Source organism: Mytilus edulis, chromosome 12, assembly GCF_963676685.1.
Source record: "Mytilus edulis chromosome 12, xbMytEdul2.2, whole genome shotgun sequence".
Classification (NCBI taxonomy): domain Eukaryota; kingdom Metazoa; phylum Mollusca; class Bivalvia; order Mytilida; family Mytilidae; genus Mytilus; species Mytilus edulis.
Genome location: NC_092355.1, coordinates 51,534,162 through 51,554,531, shown reverse-complemented (window position 1 = coordinate 51,554,531; position 20,370 = coordinate 51,534,162). Strand labels below are relative to the sequence as shown.

The window sequence follows — 20,370 nt, the reverse complement described above, 5'->3', positions numbered from 1 at the left end:
CCCATCATGTTTTCTTCTTAAAATGTCCTGTACCAAGTCAGGAAAATGGCTGTTGTTATATTATAGTTCGTTTCTGTGTGCGTTACATTTTATAGTCGTGTTTCTGTTGTGTCATGGGTCTCCTCTTATAAACTGATGCGTTTCCCTCAGTTTTAGTTTGTAACCGGGATATGTTTTTTTCTCAATCGATTTATGAACTTCAAACAGCGGTATACTACTGTTGCCTTTATTTATTTGTTTTTTCTTTGTTGTAGTGTGTATGTTTTAGAAGTCAGGTGTTACCGGTTTGTGTGGTTTGTCATGCAATACAGTTTTGTTCGTTATCCGGTTATTCCCTTTGTATATACTATACTTTCTTGTAGCTTTTATATCACTATGATATAAATATATATATATAAAGAGTGAAACCTTTATAAAATGATTGCGTACAACTTTAATATTCAATAATTTCAGATTAAGCCTGAACCATTTCGACATAATCAATTTGCATAGCAACATTATCTCCATGCCAGGTTGACAGCCATTCACCTCGTCTGTCCCAGAATTCTCTCATTTGTTTATTTGAACCATCATTCCATGGACGTGGATGGTTGTAACTGCATCCAGATGAAAAGAAACCACCACCAACGGCTACATTCATGATCAACTGGAACTGTAATGGGAAAAATTCTATTTGATTAAGGTGTACATGACAATCTGGTAGGGTAACGGTTTAAAAGCCTGGTACCATTGACGACTTTTACTTTTTCTCAATCATTTCTTTTTCTTAATAGTTTTTTATTCTATTGATAGTGAAACGAGTTAGTTTTGAAGACACAGCTGTAAGCAGTAATTTTTTTACATTTAAGAAATGAATCCCAAAAATAAAATATCTTGGACACGTTGTACATTGTACAAACATTTATCCTCGTCTCATGGATTTTTGTGATCCGACCATTTCAGGTGGTACCTAACACTACAGGGAGATAACTCTGTAAAATCAGCTAAACGTTTTAATTACGTTGTGTTGTCAAGGGAATATTAAGCTTCTCAGTGATCAAAATAAGTGTTTGTCAAACTGCTATATAACCTGTGTAATTTTTCTGATAAAACGGTTAGTTCAAATTTGTTCAAATTTTTATCTTTTTGTCAAAGGGTCAAAGTCAATACTTTGTCAAAATTTTAAGAAAATTAAACGAGCCAAATTAATTTTCGTGAAAGTGTTGGGTACCACCTTAACTATATTTTTTTGTTATGTCATGCCCATCTGAGATCATTACTTACTGATACACGTGATATGCTAGTCGATATTTTTTTATCAAATTTGAATTAATTCAGACAATGCGTCATGAATACATTTCAGCTTATCCACAAGTCATGATTATACACTAAATGGACTTACTTACCACTCAATCATTTCCAGCAAAGAACAAGGGCAATATGAAGACCGTAAGTTTGTGCGGAAAAAAATCCTCTTAGCAAACATTATAAGGTCAACTTTATATAAAATTTTGAAATTTTGAAACACTAACGCTTTTGACCAGTTATAGCATACATTATTGGCATTTTCAACGATAAACGACACATTGACATCACTTAAACTTACTGGCTGATCAAATGGAGCATTGTTGCCTCCACTTGCCCAAATATTGCTGCCACCGAAGCCTCCATAGTTGTAGAAACCATTTCCAGGTGTTCCTACATACATTATTTGTTGACCATCAACTGTTACTCTTTAAAAAAAACAAATACTATTTATTATCACTTTTTTACGAAATTACTTTGATCTTGCTGACTGATTTCCTTTCTCAGCGGAGTCGCGTGATATATATGACTTTTTCCCGCTAGAATGAAATTGACCAGAGATTGACGTCATTCGTAAACAGATTATCATTATTCATCTCACCTGGGGGAATCACGTAAGTGTACTGGCTCAAGCGAATAAATCAATCATTTGAAATGATCAACGATAATCTATAACAACATTTGTATTGGCGAAACAAAGTCGGTGGAGATAACTTTTCATTGATATGTAACTTTTCATAAATACTTAATGTGATGTTTATACTTGTACTAATTGACACAGCTATATAATTTCTTAAATCCTTCTCATTTGATATTTTTTCCAGATAACCATTAGAATGCCTGCATGTACTATGTATTTTCATGATTAGAACCTTACCGTATGATACGGTTCCAACTCATGCATATGGAATTCATCTAAATGTAAGTAGTTTTTTTGAAATAAGACAATACAAATGAAAATAAGGAGATGTGGTATGTTTGCCAAGGAGAACACTACCGAACAAATTCCAAATGACATGATTTGTTCAATTATAAGCAATCGTATGGCTTATCAACAATTCGAAAAACCCATTCCGTATTACCGGCTATCAATCTATATAACATATGAATGGGTCTTATAGAAAACAGTAATGCAGGGTATGCTCGCATTCAATCTTCAACTTCGTACTTTATTTGGCCTTTTAAACTATTTTGGATTCGAGCGTCACTGATGAGTCTTTTGTAGACGAAACGCGCGTCTGGCGTATATACCAAATTTAGTCCTGGTATCTATGATGCGTAAATATTCAATCTAATCATCTTATAAAATAAGCATGTCTTTGACTTCATTTTTTTAGGAATTTATACCTCTTTCAAAAGGAAATTGACCTTAAAGTTTTGACCCTTACAATGGTACATGAACATACCTGATATGATCTGCGTACCACTCTAATTTATAGATATGGAAGCCATCTGCCCAGTCGCCACCATTCTTGTCTCTGAAATAAAACTAATCTAGTAAGTAACTATATCTAAACAATAAAGAAATAATAATGAATTATATTATGATGATGTCATACGAAGGAAGAGGAATAAATAGTAAAAATGGGAAACAAGAAAAAGATGCTTCTTTACTTACAATTATTATACAGACGTCAATGAAAATAAATACAATACAAGAACTGCCCTTTAATAATTGTGTTTCTTTACTTACAATTCACCATGAGTTTTCATGTGATTGTCCAGGTTGATAGCTCTCTGATTATCATTCATTTTCATGATTGTATGTATTCTTTACTTACTTTTCGCCATGTGTTTTCATGAAGCCATTTTGACTAGGTGATGGTCTGGTGATAGCTAGGATTCTATACTTACTTTTCGCCATGTGTTTTTATGAAGCCATTTTGACTAGGTGATGATCTCATGATAGTTAGGATTTTTTACTTACTTTTCGCCATGTCTTTTCATGAAGCCATTTTGACTAGGTGATGGTCACATGATAGTTAGAATTTTATACTTACTTTTCGCCATGTGTTTTCATGAAGCCATTTTGACTAGGTGATGGTCACATGATAGTTAGAATTCTTTACTTACTTTTCGCCATGTGTTTTCATGAAGCTTGTTTGACTAGGTGATGGTCACATGATAGTTAGAATTCTTTACTTACTTTTCACCATGTGTTTTCATGAAGCCATTTTGACTAGGTGATGGTCCCCAATGAAGTGTGGATGCAACTTCTCCTATTCCGTGATCGTTACCACCACAATTTACTTTTGCATTACCTAGAAATTAGATAAGTAAAACGTAGTATGAGAACAAAGTAAAACGAAGTATGAGAACAAAAAAAAAACGATTATCAACTTAATACTGCTAACCATTCTAACACATTGTACCTTTGGGGATAACTATATAACTTCAAAGGGAGGAGGATATGGTTTTTTTTATGTCTCAATCAGAAAAAAATTCATGCGGAGCGCGAACATTTTTATTTTTTTTAAAAGTTTTTTAATGCCATCAATCATTGTTTGTTCATCTTCCATTTAAACAATATACGGTAGAAGGAAAATCTTTATTTGGAATATTAATGTTGGTCATCTGCGTGACAACATCAGTTCTTTCAATCAAAATGTTCACAATGTATAACCCGGCCGACCTCCCCCCCCCCCCACTTTTTCATCCTCTCGCATTTGAAATTAAATGTGTTTGTCCAAGATCAAACTTGCCCTCAACGTATAGTTTATTTTAACTCTCATATGGAATTAAAACTAAAGAGTTTTCATGTTCATGACCCTGACAAGTTCAATTATATAAAATCGAAATAACTTCATTCGATAGCACCAATTTAAAAATAATGTATCAATATTTACTGAACAGCACTTTTAAAAGTTTTCTCATAATTTTATCGTCAAATCATAATTACATTCCACATATTAGGTTTATATGATGTCTATACTTACAACGTGCTTCCATCAAATCAATTTCACCAGAACGAGGCCAGCCACCATAATGCCAATCCTTTGGCAACATCCATATTGCTGTAAGTAAAAAGAACACAAACTTTATAATATAATTACATTAGATATATGTTTCATTATAATACTTTTTTCTGATTGGCTAAATGCACATCACGTGTTATTCCTTAAGCAATTGCATTACTCAATATAACTTTTCACTCATGATAACACTTAGTCCCACAATAGGTCAATTAACTAAAACAATTATAAAATTCGTATTTTCATGATCATAGCTAAAAAAAAAATAATTATCAAAACTGAATACTTCTTTTTGTAACTTCATATGGTTGTAAAAGCGATGACCGTGCGCACATTTTTAGAATGAAGTGCTTCCGCGCTTCATACAAAATGTACTTCGGTCAACGCTTTTACACCCTAATGAAGTTACAAAAAGAAGAATTCAATTCTTAAATATAATTAACTAACCACGTCATTATTATACGTTACTTTGATTGGTTAACATCAATCTCATGTCATTCTTCATTTCAAAATGAACTGCATGAATTGTAACGTAAATGATGACACACGTTTCCACAATAAAGTGTACAGTTAGATAAATAGAAGAAAAACTTTAAAGTAATCGTGTTTTCCGTGATCATAGTGAATAATGTTTTTATAAGTATTTGGATGCTTCTTTAAGTAATTGCAATGGGGTGTAAAAGCATGGACCGTCCGTACAATTTTAGAACTAAGCGCTTCCGTACTCCATACAAATTGTACAGTGGTGGACGTTTTAATACCCAAATGAATTAACGAGGGTCTAAATGGAGTTTACAAAATGAATATAAAAAAGAAGATGTGGTATGATTGCCAATGATACAACTGTCCACAAGAGACCAAAATGACACAAAAATGAACAACTATATGTCACCGTACGGCTTTCAACAATGATCAAAGCCCAAACCGCATAGTCAGCTATAAAAGGCACCGAAATGACAATGCAAAACAATTCAAACGAGAAAACTAACGGCCGTATTTATATAAAAAAAAGATTATTGAAAAACAAATATGTAACACATAAACAAACGACAACAACTAAATTAAGAGATTATACGCAACGGACAAAAGGGGGGAGAATACGGGGGAAAAAGACAATGACAATAAAACATGATAAAGCAAAAAGAATAATATGGTGCATCTAAAATAATCTTAAACAACTCTTTAAGAAGGTAGATGGGCTGTTTCTTTTTTCGTTGCCTTGCTTTCGAAAATTCAAAATAAAATATATATTAAATCTGCAAGTTTGTAACACGATTCAGAATGCTGATGTTCACGTGACATATATGTGTATAAATTGGACAGCAGATCTGTAAATTTTGTACATTTGTACATGTAATTTGCTATTATTCTATGATGTATGAAATTTACGAAAAGGAAGAATGCACAAACATTATACCTGTATATAATTACATGGAGAAGAATTTATAGAGTAAATTGTAAGAAGTAAACATTACAGTAACTAGAAAAAAAGAAAAAAATTAAAAGTGCAATTTTAAAGAGAACGATATATCTTTACCTGGCCAAATCCAGTCTCCTCTAGGAATCTTTGCTCGAACAGTTACAGTTCCGTATCTGATTGACGCATGCGTTGTAACTTTTCCAGACATGATTGGGTTCAATACGTTGCCATTGACAGCCGTTCTGTCACATCCCCAGTTAGTGGATTGACTGCAATATCCGCAAAAATCGTCTGCAAATGATTATAACATGTATAAGTAATCCTATCATAGATACCAGGACTAAATTTTGTATATACGCCAGACGCGCGTTTCGTCTACAAAAGACTCATCAGTGACACTCGAATCCAAAGAGTTAAAAAGACGAAATAAAGTACGAAGTTGCAGAGCATAAAGGACCAAAATTCCTAAATGTTTTGCCATATACAGCTAAGGTAATCTATGCCTGAGGTAGAAAAGCCTTAGTATTTCAAAAATTCAAAATTTTAAAATTTATAAATATAACTACATTTGTATATCAATGATAATTCTTGTTAGCACAAAAGTGCTGACTACTGGGCTGGTGATACCCTAAGAATTAACTTCGTCTGTAAAAAAAGTGTTAGAATAAAAAAACAATTGATTTTGCTTATTGTTGAAGGTTTTACGGTGAACATGAGTTATCCAGGATAGCAACAAATGTTTCTTCATGGCACTATAATAAATATAATATTTCAAATAACATAATATGGTGTAAATTGATTACTAGGTTTTATCTTTAATTATTTAAGGAATGACTGCAATATTTTTTTCTGTCAATGAAGAAATAACATCAAAAATGTGGTTCACACTGAATAACCCGCGTAGTATACTTATGAACAACATCAACAAACGACAACTACTGAACGTCAGGTTTTCAAAAACCGAAACAAAATAAAAAATAAAGAGATTTCCCCCAAAAAAATATCATAATTCAATGTGTTACATGCACATCCTAGTTTGAATAACAAAAACAAAATGACAGCTTACCTTTCACAATCATACGACCATGATATAGTCTGTTGGAATCGTAGTGAGGGTCATCGATTGTTAAAGTCTGGAATTTAAAACTAGTATGTATATAGATACGCTTTGTCATCACTCGTGTACAATGTCTATAACATCTTTGTTTAAAGATGTGTTCGTAAAAAACTATGGTTTTAGGCGGAAAGGGGAGAGGGGGCTAGGATGACATTTGAAAAACGACAGGAAAAGAGTTTTGATTAAAAAAAGGTAGAATTGGCAATTTGGAAAAAAAAGGGAGGATGACAATTTATGTAAAGAAAAAAATGATAAAAAGGGCAGGACCGAATAGAGTGAAAAATATAAAAAAAAAAGGTATGAACGATAATTATTTCGAAGAAAAAATGCAGGGCTTTTTTTATCCTAACACCCCCTCCCCTCCACTAAAAAATCAAATAGTACAAAATTTAATGTAGCTCCCGTATCAATAAATAAAGCAATGTGTTTTTTTTATATATTTATATGAAATATAGCAAAATTATGGGGGTAACACATTTGTTGAGCTGCATTTGTGCCTTAAATTCGGATTTCTGACAATGTGATATCTTGGTTTTCTTTTTGTAAGGTCAATAACAGCAATCGAATGATTTCCGTCTATGCCTTGTTATAATTAGTTTGTACTTCTCCAATGATTTTAACGCTAAATAAAATTTCAAAAAAATGTACTCCGCAGACTTACTGATGTCGTTAACTGTCACAAACGTTTATAGCTGATCAGCAGCAATCTTTGTTTTCATAATTTAAATGATATACTGCAAATCATATAACTATTTACATACCGGTTTGATGTAGAGGTGACCTCCTCTGGAGAACAGGTTCTTGCCTTGGTTTGTGTATACTTGAAATTCGTCATTCTGAAATGGAAAAAGACAGATAAATTAGACGACAAAGATAGTAAAGTAAATGGGCTATACAAAATATATTTCATACCATTCTTTGTGATTTGTTTTGTACTATAAAATGCATGCATATTTCCTTGTATTGCCGAAATTTTTGTGTGCAGATTAAAAAGTTACCAAACATCTACGCCGGCTGTTGTCTGCTCTATGGACGGGTTGTTGTCTCATTGACCCATTCCCCATTTACATTCTCAATTTTATTAAAATTGTCCTGACTACACTAGAGTACAATGTGTTTATACACAAATACATGTATCGAGTTACAATGGCATCAAACCTCGGGGGTTCGACGACTTACAGAAAAGAGCGACGATTTACAGAAAAGAACCGAAAAGGACCAAAAAGGACCAAAAAGAACCGAAAAGGACCGAAAAGAACCGAAAAAGAGATCAACGTGTTTTGTAATCGAAGAAAATTAGCAAATTGCAAATTATTTAAGTCTATTAAAAATGAAAAGATATTTTTGACAAAAGTTTATCATTAGGTTTTTAAACCTTATACTGCGACAGGACTACATATAATAACTTACTTTACATGTGAAAAATTATAGGTAAGGTCGGATGCCTAACTTATGGAATAGAAAACATAGACAGAGGCGGATCCAGGGGGTGGTCACCCGGTGCCGGTGACCACCCCCTGTGTTTGCAAAAATGGTGCACCATGTACCAAAAAATAGATAGGTGGTTGCATTTTTGGAAACATACCACAGATACATTGCCAAAGTCAGCTACTAAAACCATTAAAAAATGCAACAAACTTGATTATCCCAATATATATGCAATTCTCAAAATTGTTTGCACAATGAGTGTAACCAGTTGTGAATGTGAGCGTTCGAATAGTGAGCTCGGTTTACTGAAAACATTTTTACGTGCAATAATTGGCCAGGACCGACTAAATGGACTTGCACTGATGCACGTGCATTACAATTTAGAGTTAGAACTTGACATGTTTGCACGCAGGCATCCAAGAAAAATGAAATTGGAATCAATTTTATAAATAATGTGTACCTTTTGTCTTCTATAGTTGTAACTATTTTCATGATACCAATAAAAAATTGAATTTTGATTTAAGATTTCAAAAGGTGACCACCCCCTAATAAATTCCTGGATCCGCCCCTGATAGAACAGAAAAGAACATATAAGATATTTATTCATTACTGTCAAACAATCGTTCTACGTTAATTGTATTTATAAGCTAAGTGTCATTATTTTGTCCAATCTCGGTCGCTAATTCGTTTCGAACATTACAACAGTTCCTTATATATATATTTTGGGAATGTGTATATATATTCCATTCATCAGTGAATATATAATAACACGGACATTCGTACAATCGGACAAAAAACAAAATAAAACAAAATATCGTGACGGAAAACTTTACAGTAGTTATTGAATAAATACGAGTATTTCGTTCTTTTTTTTGTGTTTGTGTATGTGTATTACACGAGGGAGGTAATGCCCTTTACCGCCAGGCGTTAAACGGTCATTTTCGGCTACCGTAAGCGTCAAATGTAAAAAAAATTACCGTGATTCGTCAAAATATCCTTATCGTGATTCGTCCGATGTCTTAAATAATTATCGTTACCGTTATTTTTGGGAAAAAATAGCGTGATTCGTCTAATTCAGCTGATTTTTTTTATCGTCTAAAAGAAAGTGTACATGTTATCGTCATTCACTAAAAATTATCGTTAACGTCTTTGGTTAGATTTTTTTCCTTTATACGTCATTAAGGTACCCCCATTCCTACCCTGATCTTACATGTTAAATGAAAACACATTAATTGTAACTTTAACACGTTAAACCTGTCAAGGATTTGAATTCTTCAAGGAAAAGTCCCACTATCTCCATGCACAAGTTTCTCTATAGATACATATACTAGCACAGGCCAACATTTATTTTATCACCATCTGACATCGTTTCACTAATGTACATAGCTGTTTTAAATGGTTTATAAGATAAAATTATTAAAAATCAACAGGCCATTAACTTTTTCACACCCTTTAATCTACACCTATAAAAGAGTAAACAGTTATCAATTATACCGAAAGCGGGTGCTCATAAATTCAAGCAGTAATAAATAAAAGCATCATTTTTCGATTTTCAGTTAAAAGTCCATAGAGCAAAATTTGTATCTCAAATCTTACCGAAATCTTTGGTATGGTTAATTTAATGTACTATTACCTTTAACTTTATGGATTTTGTGTTAAAAAAATGAATAATTTCTTAAAAGATTATCATTTTAATAAGTTCACTTTTCGAAAACAATCCTGTAAAATCATTTTCAGGGGAAATCTACGTCTCTATAAAGCAGAGGACGATTTAGGTGGAGCTCTTTTGCTACTGCCGCCACCCTCCCCTTTTTGTAGGAAAATTTGGTTGATTATTTATGGAATTATTTAAGCAAGACTGGAGTTGGTCCTCTCTAAGGCAGTCAGCAGGCTCCCAATTATAAAGTATTCTATAACCGACACGGGAAAGGATAACAATAATTATAATATAGCCACGTTTACTAATAGTTTTATTGTTTAGAATGACTTACTCCGCCTCCCCATGCTGAACACTCTATACTGTAACTACCCTGGTTAAAGCTGTTGTAGTCATCTCTGAATACAACGGCTCTCTTCATACTTCTAACAGGCTTTAAAGGCTCTACTTCATCTGTAACATATGTCATCTACTCAATGATAGCTTATAGCAATGTAATAAGAATAAATGGAAATTTGGGGGTGATGCGTCAATAAGCCTCGCTACGCACTATGGAAAACATCTAAAGTCACTTTGTATAACCCATGTACCAGTATGACATAAAAAAAAATAGGTTAAGATAAGTAATACAAAGATGACCAATACGATTTGTCGCATACAATCGGAACTTTTTCACACATTGACCTTTCATCTCAAATAAATGGCCTTTATAGTCCACCTAAGGGTTTTAGCCCTGGGGTCATACCTAGTCCTTCCCCTTCGTTTTATCAATTGTTAAAATATATTGAAAGTTTTCAATTTCTCATCCATAATATGGGTTTTCTTGATTTGAAAAACAATATCTTTTCCGTATGTATTGTTTTGGTTTGTTTTTGTTTTTCTTATTTTTTCTTGTTTGTTTGTTTGTTTTTTTGTTTTTTTTTTTTTTTTTTTGGGGGGGGGACATTTCTGAGGATAAGATTCGGTCAAAAGTTTCATCCCATAACAACATTTACAACTATGTTATACACTTACGTGTCTTCCAATCAGATTCCTCGATGTTATTTTCGAAGTATGCTGTTAGTCTGTACCTTAGTTTTCCTCCAGGAGCTATTTTAACTTCCGGTAAATGAAACTCCCATGCTCCATCCACTGTAGAAATATAATATGATCGTGATTAGCGTTTTATCACTTCATTAGATGAAATGAGATTTAATTGGTGTCCATTTTGAACATAAGTTTTCTTCAAATATATAACTGTCGTGGTATCAGTTCTTTTGTATAGTACCTTTTCTTTAATAATAAAGACTAAAACGCTATTGATAAACAAATTAAAAATAATTTAAAAACCGTATGTAGCTGTGTATAATACGCACCCAATCTACCATCTACTTTTCGGGATGAAAAAAATCCGGAATATAAATAAGACCGTTAGTTTTCTCGTTTGAATAATTTTATATTGTCATTTCGAGGCCTTTTAAGCTTACTATGCGTTATTGGCTTTGCTCATTGTTGAAGACCGTACAGTGACCTATAGTTGTTAATTTCTGTGTCATGTTGGTCTCTTGTGGAGAGTAGTCTCATTGCCAATCATACCACATCTTCTTTTTTTTAAGTTAGACCTATTCTCATATGTTACACCTATTAACATTCTTTTATATTTTATGCCAATCAAAAAATATATACAATACGTGATTGGTTGATCCACGATGTCCAATGAAAATTGAATATATTATAATAAATCAGTACATGCACTAAACACTCACATGTGTGTTCTATGAACTCTTTGTAAATCTTTTGTCCCTCTGGCTGTACTTCAAACTTAACTCCTAAAAGTGATGACTCATCTGAAATTTAAAAAAAGACTGATAAAAGTGTGCAGACAAACGAGCAAATAGAACGCGATCAAACGGAAACTAAACAAGAAAAATTAGCGAGTAAACAAAGGATGGACAACAGAAAAGGAACACTTGTGTACGTCCCATAATGGCAGTATGGTAGATTGAAAAGTAACAAATGCGTACAGAGATAGGGGAGCAAAGGTAGTATCATTTGTGTTGAGAGTTACACGAGTAAGACAGTATGATAAATAGAACAGTACCATATGTGTGTAAAAGTACACGAGTAAGACAGTATGATAAATAGAAAAGTAACATTTGTATGGAGGGATAGGCGAACAAAGGTAGTATGATAAATAGAACAGTAACATTTGTATGGAGGGATAGGCGAACAAAGGTAGCATGATAAATAGAACAGTAACATTTGTATGGAGGGATAGGCGAACAAAGGTAGTATGATAAATAGAACAGTAACATTTGTATGCAGAGATAGGTGAACAAAGGTAGTATGATAAATAGAGCAGTAACATTTGTATGGAGGAATAGGTGAACAAAGGTAGTATGATGAATAGAACAGTAACATTTGTATGGAGGGATAGGTGAACAAAGGTAGAATGATAAATAGAGCAGTAACATTTGTATGAAGGGATAGGCGAACAAAGGTAGTATGATAAATAGAACAGTAACATTTGTATGGAGGGATAGGCGAACAAAGGTAGTATGATAAATAGAGCAGTAACATTTGTATGGAGGGATAGGCGAACAAAGGTAGTATGATAAATAGAGCAGTAACATTTGTATGGAGGGATAGGCGAACAAAGGTAGCATGATATATAGAGCAGTAACATGTGTTTTGAGGGTTACACGAGTAAGGCAGTATGAAGAAAAGAACAGTTGCATATGTGTGTATGGTTAGAGTAAGACAGTTTGGTAAATAGAAAAGTTACATATGTAGAGGAATTGGAAATAAAATGTAATATGATAAATTGAACGTTAAACGGATGTGTAGAGGGATTGGCGAGCAAAGGCATTATATCTTTTACCCCTCTCCGTTTTATATGGTAGCTTAACAAAATTTGAATCTCAGCAATCAGCTGTAATTTTTTATAAAAGCATTGGGATATATATGCTGGAAAATCTCGTAGTATCTAAAACAAACACACGAAATTATCAAGCAAAACTTATCGTTTCAAATGTTTACATGCTTAGTCTTGTAAACACATTGTAGAAAATCTAATGTAACCATGCTAAAATTTGTGCAAATGGTGCCTTTATTTAAAAAAAAGAACTGCCGTGTGTTCTAAAATGTATGAATTACTTTCTGTAGTATTTTCTTCTACTTAAACTTTAACTACATGTATGTTGGAAGTCATTGTCTAGTTGACGTATATAAGGAAAAATTAGTTCTTACATACTGAGATAAGGCACAAACGTATTGACATACATGTGAATTGTTGTTGATAAGTTGAAGGACAAATTATAATGATATACGTAAAAAGTTTATCAAGAAATATTATTGGACTAAACCATCAACTTATAAATTAGTACAATTGTTTTCTGTTGAAAACACTAAGGAACTCTGTAATTTAGGAAAGTACTTACTCTATTCATTTAAGTGCAGGAATAATATTTAAGACCTATGTTTATTATATGTAGTCTGAAACTCACAAACTGTATAATATGTAACTGATATTTCTGACGTTTGTTATTTATGTGTATGTTAATGCTATACAACTTGTAAACTGTATATTTATGCATATTATACCGATAAACTGTATTGTTTAAGGTAAATAAAGAATAGAATAGAATATTTTAGCTCTTTAAAGTGGAAAGTATTAATTAATTTTGAATACATTGATTATTTATTTTTTTTATTTTCTTTGAACTATATATAATTATAATATATATAATATATATATATCAAGATGATAGTAGATTCAAACAACAGATAACCACAAATAACATAAATGAAACTAGATTGATTCAAAAACTAATGAGTTATTGCAAACAACAACACATCACACGTACAATTTTAAAAGATTCATATTCCTTAAATTAGCGATTTGGGGAATGGAAACAAAGAAAGCAAACGAATTTGACAAAATAGTTCCCTTTCCTGTATACACAGAAGTAATCAATCAATGCACTTTATGAAGTTGACAATGTAAATTTCGCGAAAAAAAGAAACACGTTCAACCAATGTACATGGCTTTATGCAATCGCATAAATGAATTATGCGATTGCATTAAAACGCCATTGTGACACTATTCCCGTGCCATACATGGCCGCTATATTTGCGAATATCCGAAGCGGATTTATGGGTTAGCGGACTCCGCTTTTGTGGGAATCATTTGGTTGATTATTTAGCGAATAACTTATGCTTAACTAGAGTAGATCCCCTGGTGAATATTTCTGGCTCCGCTACTGAATGTTTTCTTGCAATTGTATGTATTGTAACATAAATTTATCTTGCAAAAAATAACTTGTTATTCAGATGTTATTCTTTGAGACAGAGTGTATTATGTATCAAAATCTATATAGATATTTCTATATATTATGTCTGGAATAATCTTCATTACGTAAACTCGGTGCAAATGATGTCATCGTACCAAAGGGAACTGATATAAGCCAATCAGTATAAAGTTTACATTCCTTGAGTTTCGTCCTTCGATAGAACAAAATCCGATTGCAGTAAACGTGTCATATGTATCAACCATGTGTTAGGACCCAAATCTGAATGAATTGACCTGGTTTTCAACCTTAGATAGAACCATATCCAACTGAAATAAAATTTAATGTAGCCTTTTTTGCAAACTTAGAAATAACCCAATCAGATTGAAGTAAACGTGTTCTGTAATCTGTATTTCTATCTTAGATATAACCCAATCAGATTAAAGTGCACATGACCTGGGTTGAAATCTTACTTTTACGTTTCATAATAGTCTTAGATGCATATTACGTTTTCTAATCAATGATTATTCTGTTTGGCTTTAAACTCGGTACAAAATGTATCAGTAACTACAAGTACTCTTAGATCTGTAATTCAGTGCTTGTTGTTTGTTGCTGTGTTACATATTTGTTTTGTACATAAGTAAGTCGTTCGTTTTATCGTTTGAAATAATTTACATTTGTCAATTCGGGGTCTTTTGTTCTGTATTGGTTTTGCTTATTGTTAAAAATCGTAAAGTGACATACATATGTATAGTAATTGTGGAGTTGTCTCATTAGAAATCACACCACATCTTCTCTTTTTTTTTATATATCATATGTATATACTGATATGAAATTGTTCATTTGATTCGTGTATCTATAACAATTAACGTTATATTATCTATTACTTGTTGGCAGATGGTGTCTTCAAGGAATAACATGTATATCAAAACAGTACCCTTTATTTTTCAGTCTTACAATATAGTCTTAGTTCATTTGGGTCCCTTTAAAAAGATCTAGTGCATATGTTGAAGCCAACACATTAATAATATACAAATGTAACCATTTACCTTTAAGTCTAAGCCTTATTCCAAATGGCTTCTCCAATATAACCTCTGGTTCCAAGGCACATGCGAGAGCCAAGGTGAATACTAGACCTAACACCGAGTCCTTCATGATCCTGTGTAATGAACAGCCCTGATAACATTTGCATTTATACTAACTGTCTGTTGATAAGAAACTCTGAACGAGACAGACTGAGTGTTACAAAACAGGACAAAGCTGGCACTGCCTGGCCCTAAGACAAAAACTGTGACTTTTCACACTGATAAAATTTAGCGTAATGAATTTTAATTTAAAGGTGTTTTTTTTTTTCGCTTGGTGGACCACATCTAAAATAACAACGAAGGAAAGGTTCAAGAAGTATATAAAAAAAGAAGATGGGGTATGATTGCCAACGAGACAACTATCCACAAGAGAACAAAATGACTAAGAAATTAACAACTAAAGGTCACCGTACGGCCTTCAACAATGAACAAAGCCCATACCGCATAGTCAGCTATAAAAGGCCTCGAAATAACAATGTAAAACAATTCAAACTAGAAAACTAACGGCCTAATTTATGTGTATATTATGTAATAAGCATATAGTTATTTGGCCCTCTTAAATTATCTGATATGGTGCATAGCGGGCTGATTTGAAAAAAAATTATCAACTGCTTCCGGCTTTTATTGCATGCCTTTCTGTTGTTTTTGCATAACTTTAATTGACAAGTTCCGGAATCATTGTTACAATCTTACGTTTTCCCTGAAAAACATAACGTAGGGTTAGAAAAATAGGAGTCAGCTGGTACAATTTTAAATGGCAATACATGTATACAATCAGAGGACCGAATATCTGGGGGGGGGGGATCAAAAACAAGAAGGGCAAACATCCTTAATTGCAATTTTCAGTGGTTCTCCGAATATTATTTGCTAAGAAAAGCCAGAGGCCTCTCACTTGGGACAGTCAGGCGCAAAAATGCGACCGAGTTAAACATGTTTTGTGAAATCTCCTTCCTCCCTAATACATTTTTGTACCTGTAGAAAAAGCCAACACACAGCAATACGCAGAACAGTTTAAATTAGTCCGAATACGAAAAAAAAACTAAGCAAAATGACAATGATTCATAAACCAACAAAGGATTACTAGTAGCAGTTATTGACATGCCAGCTCAAGATCCAATTAAGCTGATTGAAAGAATATGTCTTCATCATATAAATATCAAGCGCAATTCCCCCAGTTAAACATAGATATATGTTTTTACGGCAAATATTGCAATCCACAAGAATAACATAGAAAACCAAAAGGTTAAGTCACACAAACCACACAAAAAAAAACGGCAACAAACACAGATTATCCGTAGCATTAACGGTTGCTCCACATTTGGCAACCATCACGTGGATTACGAACGCCATCTTGAACAAGTGTAGTATATCTAAAACATGACGACAACCAAAATGATACGCTTATGCGTTATATATCAAATGTTTTGTATTTAAATGCGCCTTCCTCAAGAATCATTGCTTCTCATCACGGTGAGGAGCTATTAGTTTCAGTCAACATACACGCCATGGGCCAATACAGCTTTTTTCCCGCTTTTTTCTGTATTTGCCCTGTTTTTTCCGTTTGAAAACATTAAGACATTACAAAACATTGCACATCATTTAACCTGTTTATTTTATGACTTTAATTTAAAAAATATTATACAAATGTTTTTATGCATAACGATACTTCAAGAGTAAAGTAATGGCGTAAGAAAATTGAAAACCGGAAGTGGACTTTTTTCCCGCTTTTTTCTGTATTGGCCCTGTTTTTTTCCGTATTGGCCCTTTTCCAAGAGCAATATTAACTCTTGATTTATATCGACAGTGGAACGTTTTTAGTATTGCACATGCTGATTTATCCGTATTAGGGCTTATTTGCTCATATCATTTAATAATATAGTGTTATTAACTGGCTGTTTCTGTATTGGCACTGGTATAGATTCAAGGTTTGCTGTATTGGCCTCGAGACCCGTAGGGTCGAGGGCCAATACAGCTGACCGAGAATCTATACCAGTGCCAATGCTGTTTCTGTATTGGCACTGGTATAGATTCAAGGTTTGCTGTATTGGCCTCGAGACCCGTAGGGTCGAGGGCCAATACAGCTGACCGAGAATCTATACCAGTGCCAATACAGAAACAGCCAGTTCATAACACTTTTATTAAATGATTATAAGAGAATTAAAAACCGGAAGTGAACGTCCCGTATTAGCCCATGGGCCAATACAGCTTTTTTCCCGCTTTTTTCTGTATTGGCCCTGTTTTTTCCGTTTCAAAACTTTAAGACATTACAAAACATTGCACATCATTTAACCTGTTTATTTTATGACTTTAATTTAAAAAATATTATACCAATGTTTTTATGCATAACGATACTTCCAGAGTTAAGTAATGGCGTAAGAAAATTGAAAACCGGAAGTGAACGTCCTGTATTAGCCCTAGGGCTAATACGACTTTTTCCCGCTTTTTTCTGTATTGGCCCTGTTTTTTTCCGTATTGGCCCTGTTCGAAGAGCAATATTAACTCTTGATTTATATCGACAGTGGAACGTTTTTAGTATTGCACATGCTGATTTATCCGTATTAGGGCTTATTTGCTCATATCATTTAATAAAGTCATTTATTTCATATCGATTGAGAATAAGATTCTCTTATTGGATTAAAAGGGGTCACATGACATTCATTATTCTTCAGTAATAAATTCCATCGGTCATTAACAGAGAAAAACGGACCAGAAAACCGGTCGTTAACGAACTTTTACATGATAATGACCGGTGGGGCGTGGTTTCCGTATGATAAAGACCGTTGGGGCGTGGTTTTCGTCTGATAATGACCGTTTGGGCGTGGTTTTCGTCTGATAATGACCGTTGAGGCGTGATTTCTCTGTTAATGACCGTTGGGGTGTGGTTTCTCTGTTTAAAGAGATGTACCTTTTATAAAACATGTTCCTGTTTTTAATATTATATTTAAGTTGTTGAATTGTTTAATATTATGTTTTCGTTAATTATAAAATTAAAGATAACTTGATTAAGTATTTATATGCTGAAAAATTGCACTAAAATGAATGGCAGTATTACTACGACTGGTCTTCACTCTTTGCCATAGAAATCGTACAACTACTCGAGTTCGCTGTAGGCATTTTGAATTTATGAGAATTTTCCAAAACATGGTTTCTCAATGAAATAAACATAATAATAATAATAATGATTTATTTTATTATAGTGTCACATATTTGATCAGACATATATATATACACAATTTCATAAACAACACAAAATAAAAAGACCAAATATCCAGCCTTATGTAGACTTATGAGACACTTATGTACAAACATTTCTAAAAATCAAAAAGTTAAAAGACTCTGTAGTCTAAATGTTCAAAAATTCAAATTCTAAAAATTTTAAAAAGATTTAAAAAGATAAACTTATCATCATACTGAGCTTTAGAAATAAGAAATAACAATAGAAAAATATTAATTATCACAGATAAACTTACAAAAAAGTAAAAGTTTTCCAAAATGACTAAATAATGTGAGTTAAAATCACTGTTTATAAATATAAATAGAAAAACATTAAATATTTTTGCTTGATAAATTCTCATGTGCTAAATAGTTTTCGTCTCTGAAAAGATTTAAAAATTGCAATGACAAAGAAGTTTGTATATCTTCACAAGACATTATTTCGATAAATTTACTGTCCATATCCAAAGTATCGAAGCTATCAATTAAAGTTCTAGCTTTAGCAAACAATTCAAATCTAATATCGTCATATAATGGGCAAAACAACAAAAAATGTTTTTCACTTTCAACATCGTTGCTATTACATAGTCGGCATAGTCTTTCATCTACTGGTGTTCGCGGTCGGGCATATCGTCCTGTCTCGATCGTCAACGGCAGAGACCCGCTACGGAACAGGGTAACAGTTCGACGCACATTTTTGGGGAGTTGTAGCTTAAGGTATCGCTCAGTTTTAACGTTTGTTTTGTATAAACGGTATGTCCTTAATTTATTTCCGTTTACATAATAGTTCTTGAAAAACTGGTCATTATCGTGATACATGGACTGCCCGTAGGACAGTGGTATTGACTGCGACAGCGATAATGACCAGTTTTTCAAGAACTATTATATAAATATATTCTGATTGGTTGAGATACAACAACAGCTGCTGGCTTAAACAAGATAAAGAATTAAAGATTTTTCGCGTCTAAGGATTAAGACTTCAAATGCCGGAAAATTAACTATGTGTATTTCAGTTCCAATCAACTGTCTAGAATTCATGTTTGTTTTATTATGCATATATTGCACACTGAAATATAAACTATTAATACGTGTTTTTATGATGTTTTTTTTTTTGTCAACCTACAATATGCCTAATTTGTTTTGCTACACAATGTTCCTATACAATGTTTACAAAAATGCATAGTCTGTATTTTAAAACTTCTGCCAATCTAGGCACACCTCCGGAGATGCAAACCCATAACGTACACTCAGTCTTAAACACATATATCACCTTTAATTATGATATAGCGAAGCAGTCCACAGCTTTAAAGAAAGCTCATACTTGTTTGTCTTTTGTTTTCTCATGTCGGTCAATCAGAGGATATTTACAAATTCCAAGTACACAAATATAGCATGAAAAATATCACCATAGATCATCGTCCGATAAAATATTACTAACAAAACTGAGAGTAAATGCTTGAAATTTTACATTTGGTAGAGATCAACTGAATTGATGTTCCTTTTTTCGACAACCTGTACCACGTCGTAATGACAAAAGTAAAAAAAATTCAGCAATGCAAAATGTATAGGTTCGTGTATCAAAGGCAAAACTAAAAACCAAAAGAAACCAAACACATTATATTGAATTATTCAAATAAAAATTATAAAAGAATCGAGCTTCACAACAACCCACCAGTCCACTACACCAATGTCACTGTTCAAGTTGCTATTCAGGGCATGCTCCACATTTTAAGTCACACGGTTGTTGTTTTTAACAAAGATTTAATACTATTTTTCAAATAGTTAAATCAGATATTGAATAAAAATATACTTGCGTGTGCTTATTCCAGAGATAATTAGATCTTTTTTTTCAAATTTTTTTCAAATTTTACTTTTTTGTTTTAAAAGATAAACACGAACGAATAATGTAAAATCGATGCAAATACC

At 33.0% G+C, this 20,370-nt stretch overlaps 1 protein-coding gene across 1 annotated transcript; it reads right to left on the bottom strand.

Annotated features, from left to right (window-relative positions):
- Window positions 1-409: 409 nt before the first annotated feature.
- LOC139498745 (beta-1,3-glucan-binding protein-like) lies at window positions 410-15,331 on the bottom strand. Its single transcript, XM_071287281.1, has 12 exons — window positions 15,196-15,331; window positions 11,624-11,704; window positions 10,893-11,009; window positions 10,213-10,331; window positions 7,555-7,629; window positions 6,743-6,809; window positions 5,794-5,967; window positions 4,221-4,298; window positions 3,431-3,545; window positions 2,691-2,762; window positions 1,586-1,712; window positions 410-652 (listed from the first exon to the last, which is right to left on the bottom strand). Exons 1-12 carry the CDS (start codon window positions 15,299-15,301, stop codon window positions 455-457), a joined length of 1,329 nt encoding a protein of 442 aa, XP_071143382.1. The 5' UTR covers window positions 15,302-15,331; the 3' UTR covers window positions 410-454.
- Window positions 15,332-20,370: the final 5,039 nt, after the last annotated feature.

Excerpts from the sequence above, each read along its gene's own strand:
- LOC139498745 (XM_071287281.1), bottom strand. The coding sequence starts at position 15,301 with ATGAAGGACTCGGTGTTAGGTCTAGTATTCACCTTGGCTCTCGCATGT. Across the intron at positions 7,630-10,212 it reads GTTCAGCATGGGGAGGCGGA|AATGACGAATTTCAAGTATA; the intron begins GTAAGTCATTCT and ends TTTCCATTTCAG. Across the intron at positions 3,546-4,220 it reads TGATTTGATGGAAGCACGTT|GTAATGCAAAAGTAAATTGT; the intron begins GTAAGTATAGAC and ends TCTAATTTCTAG.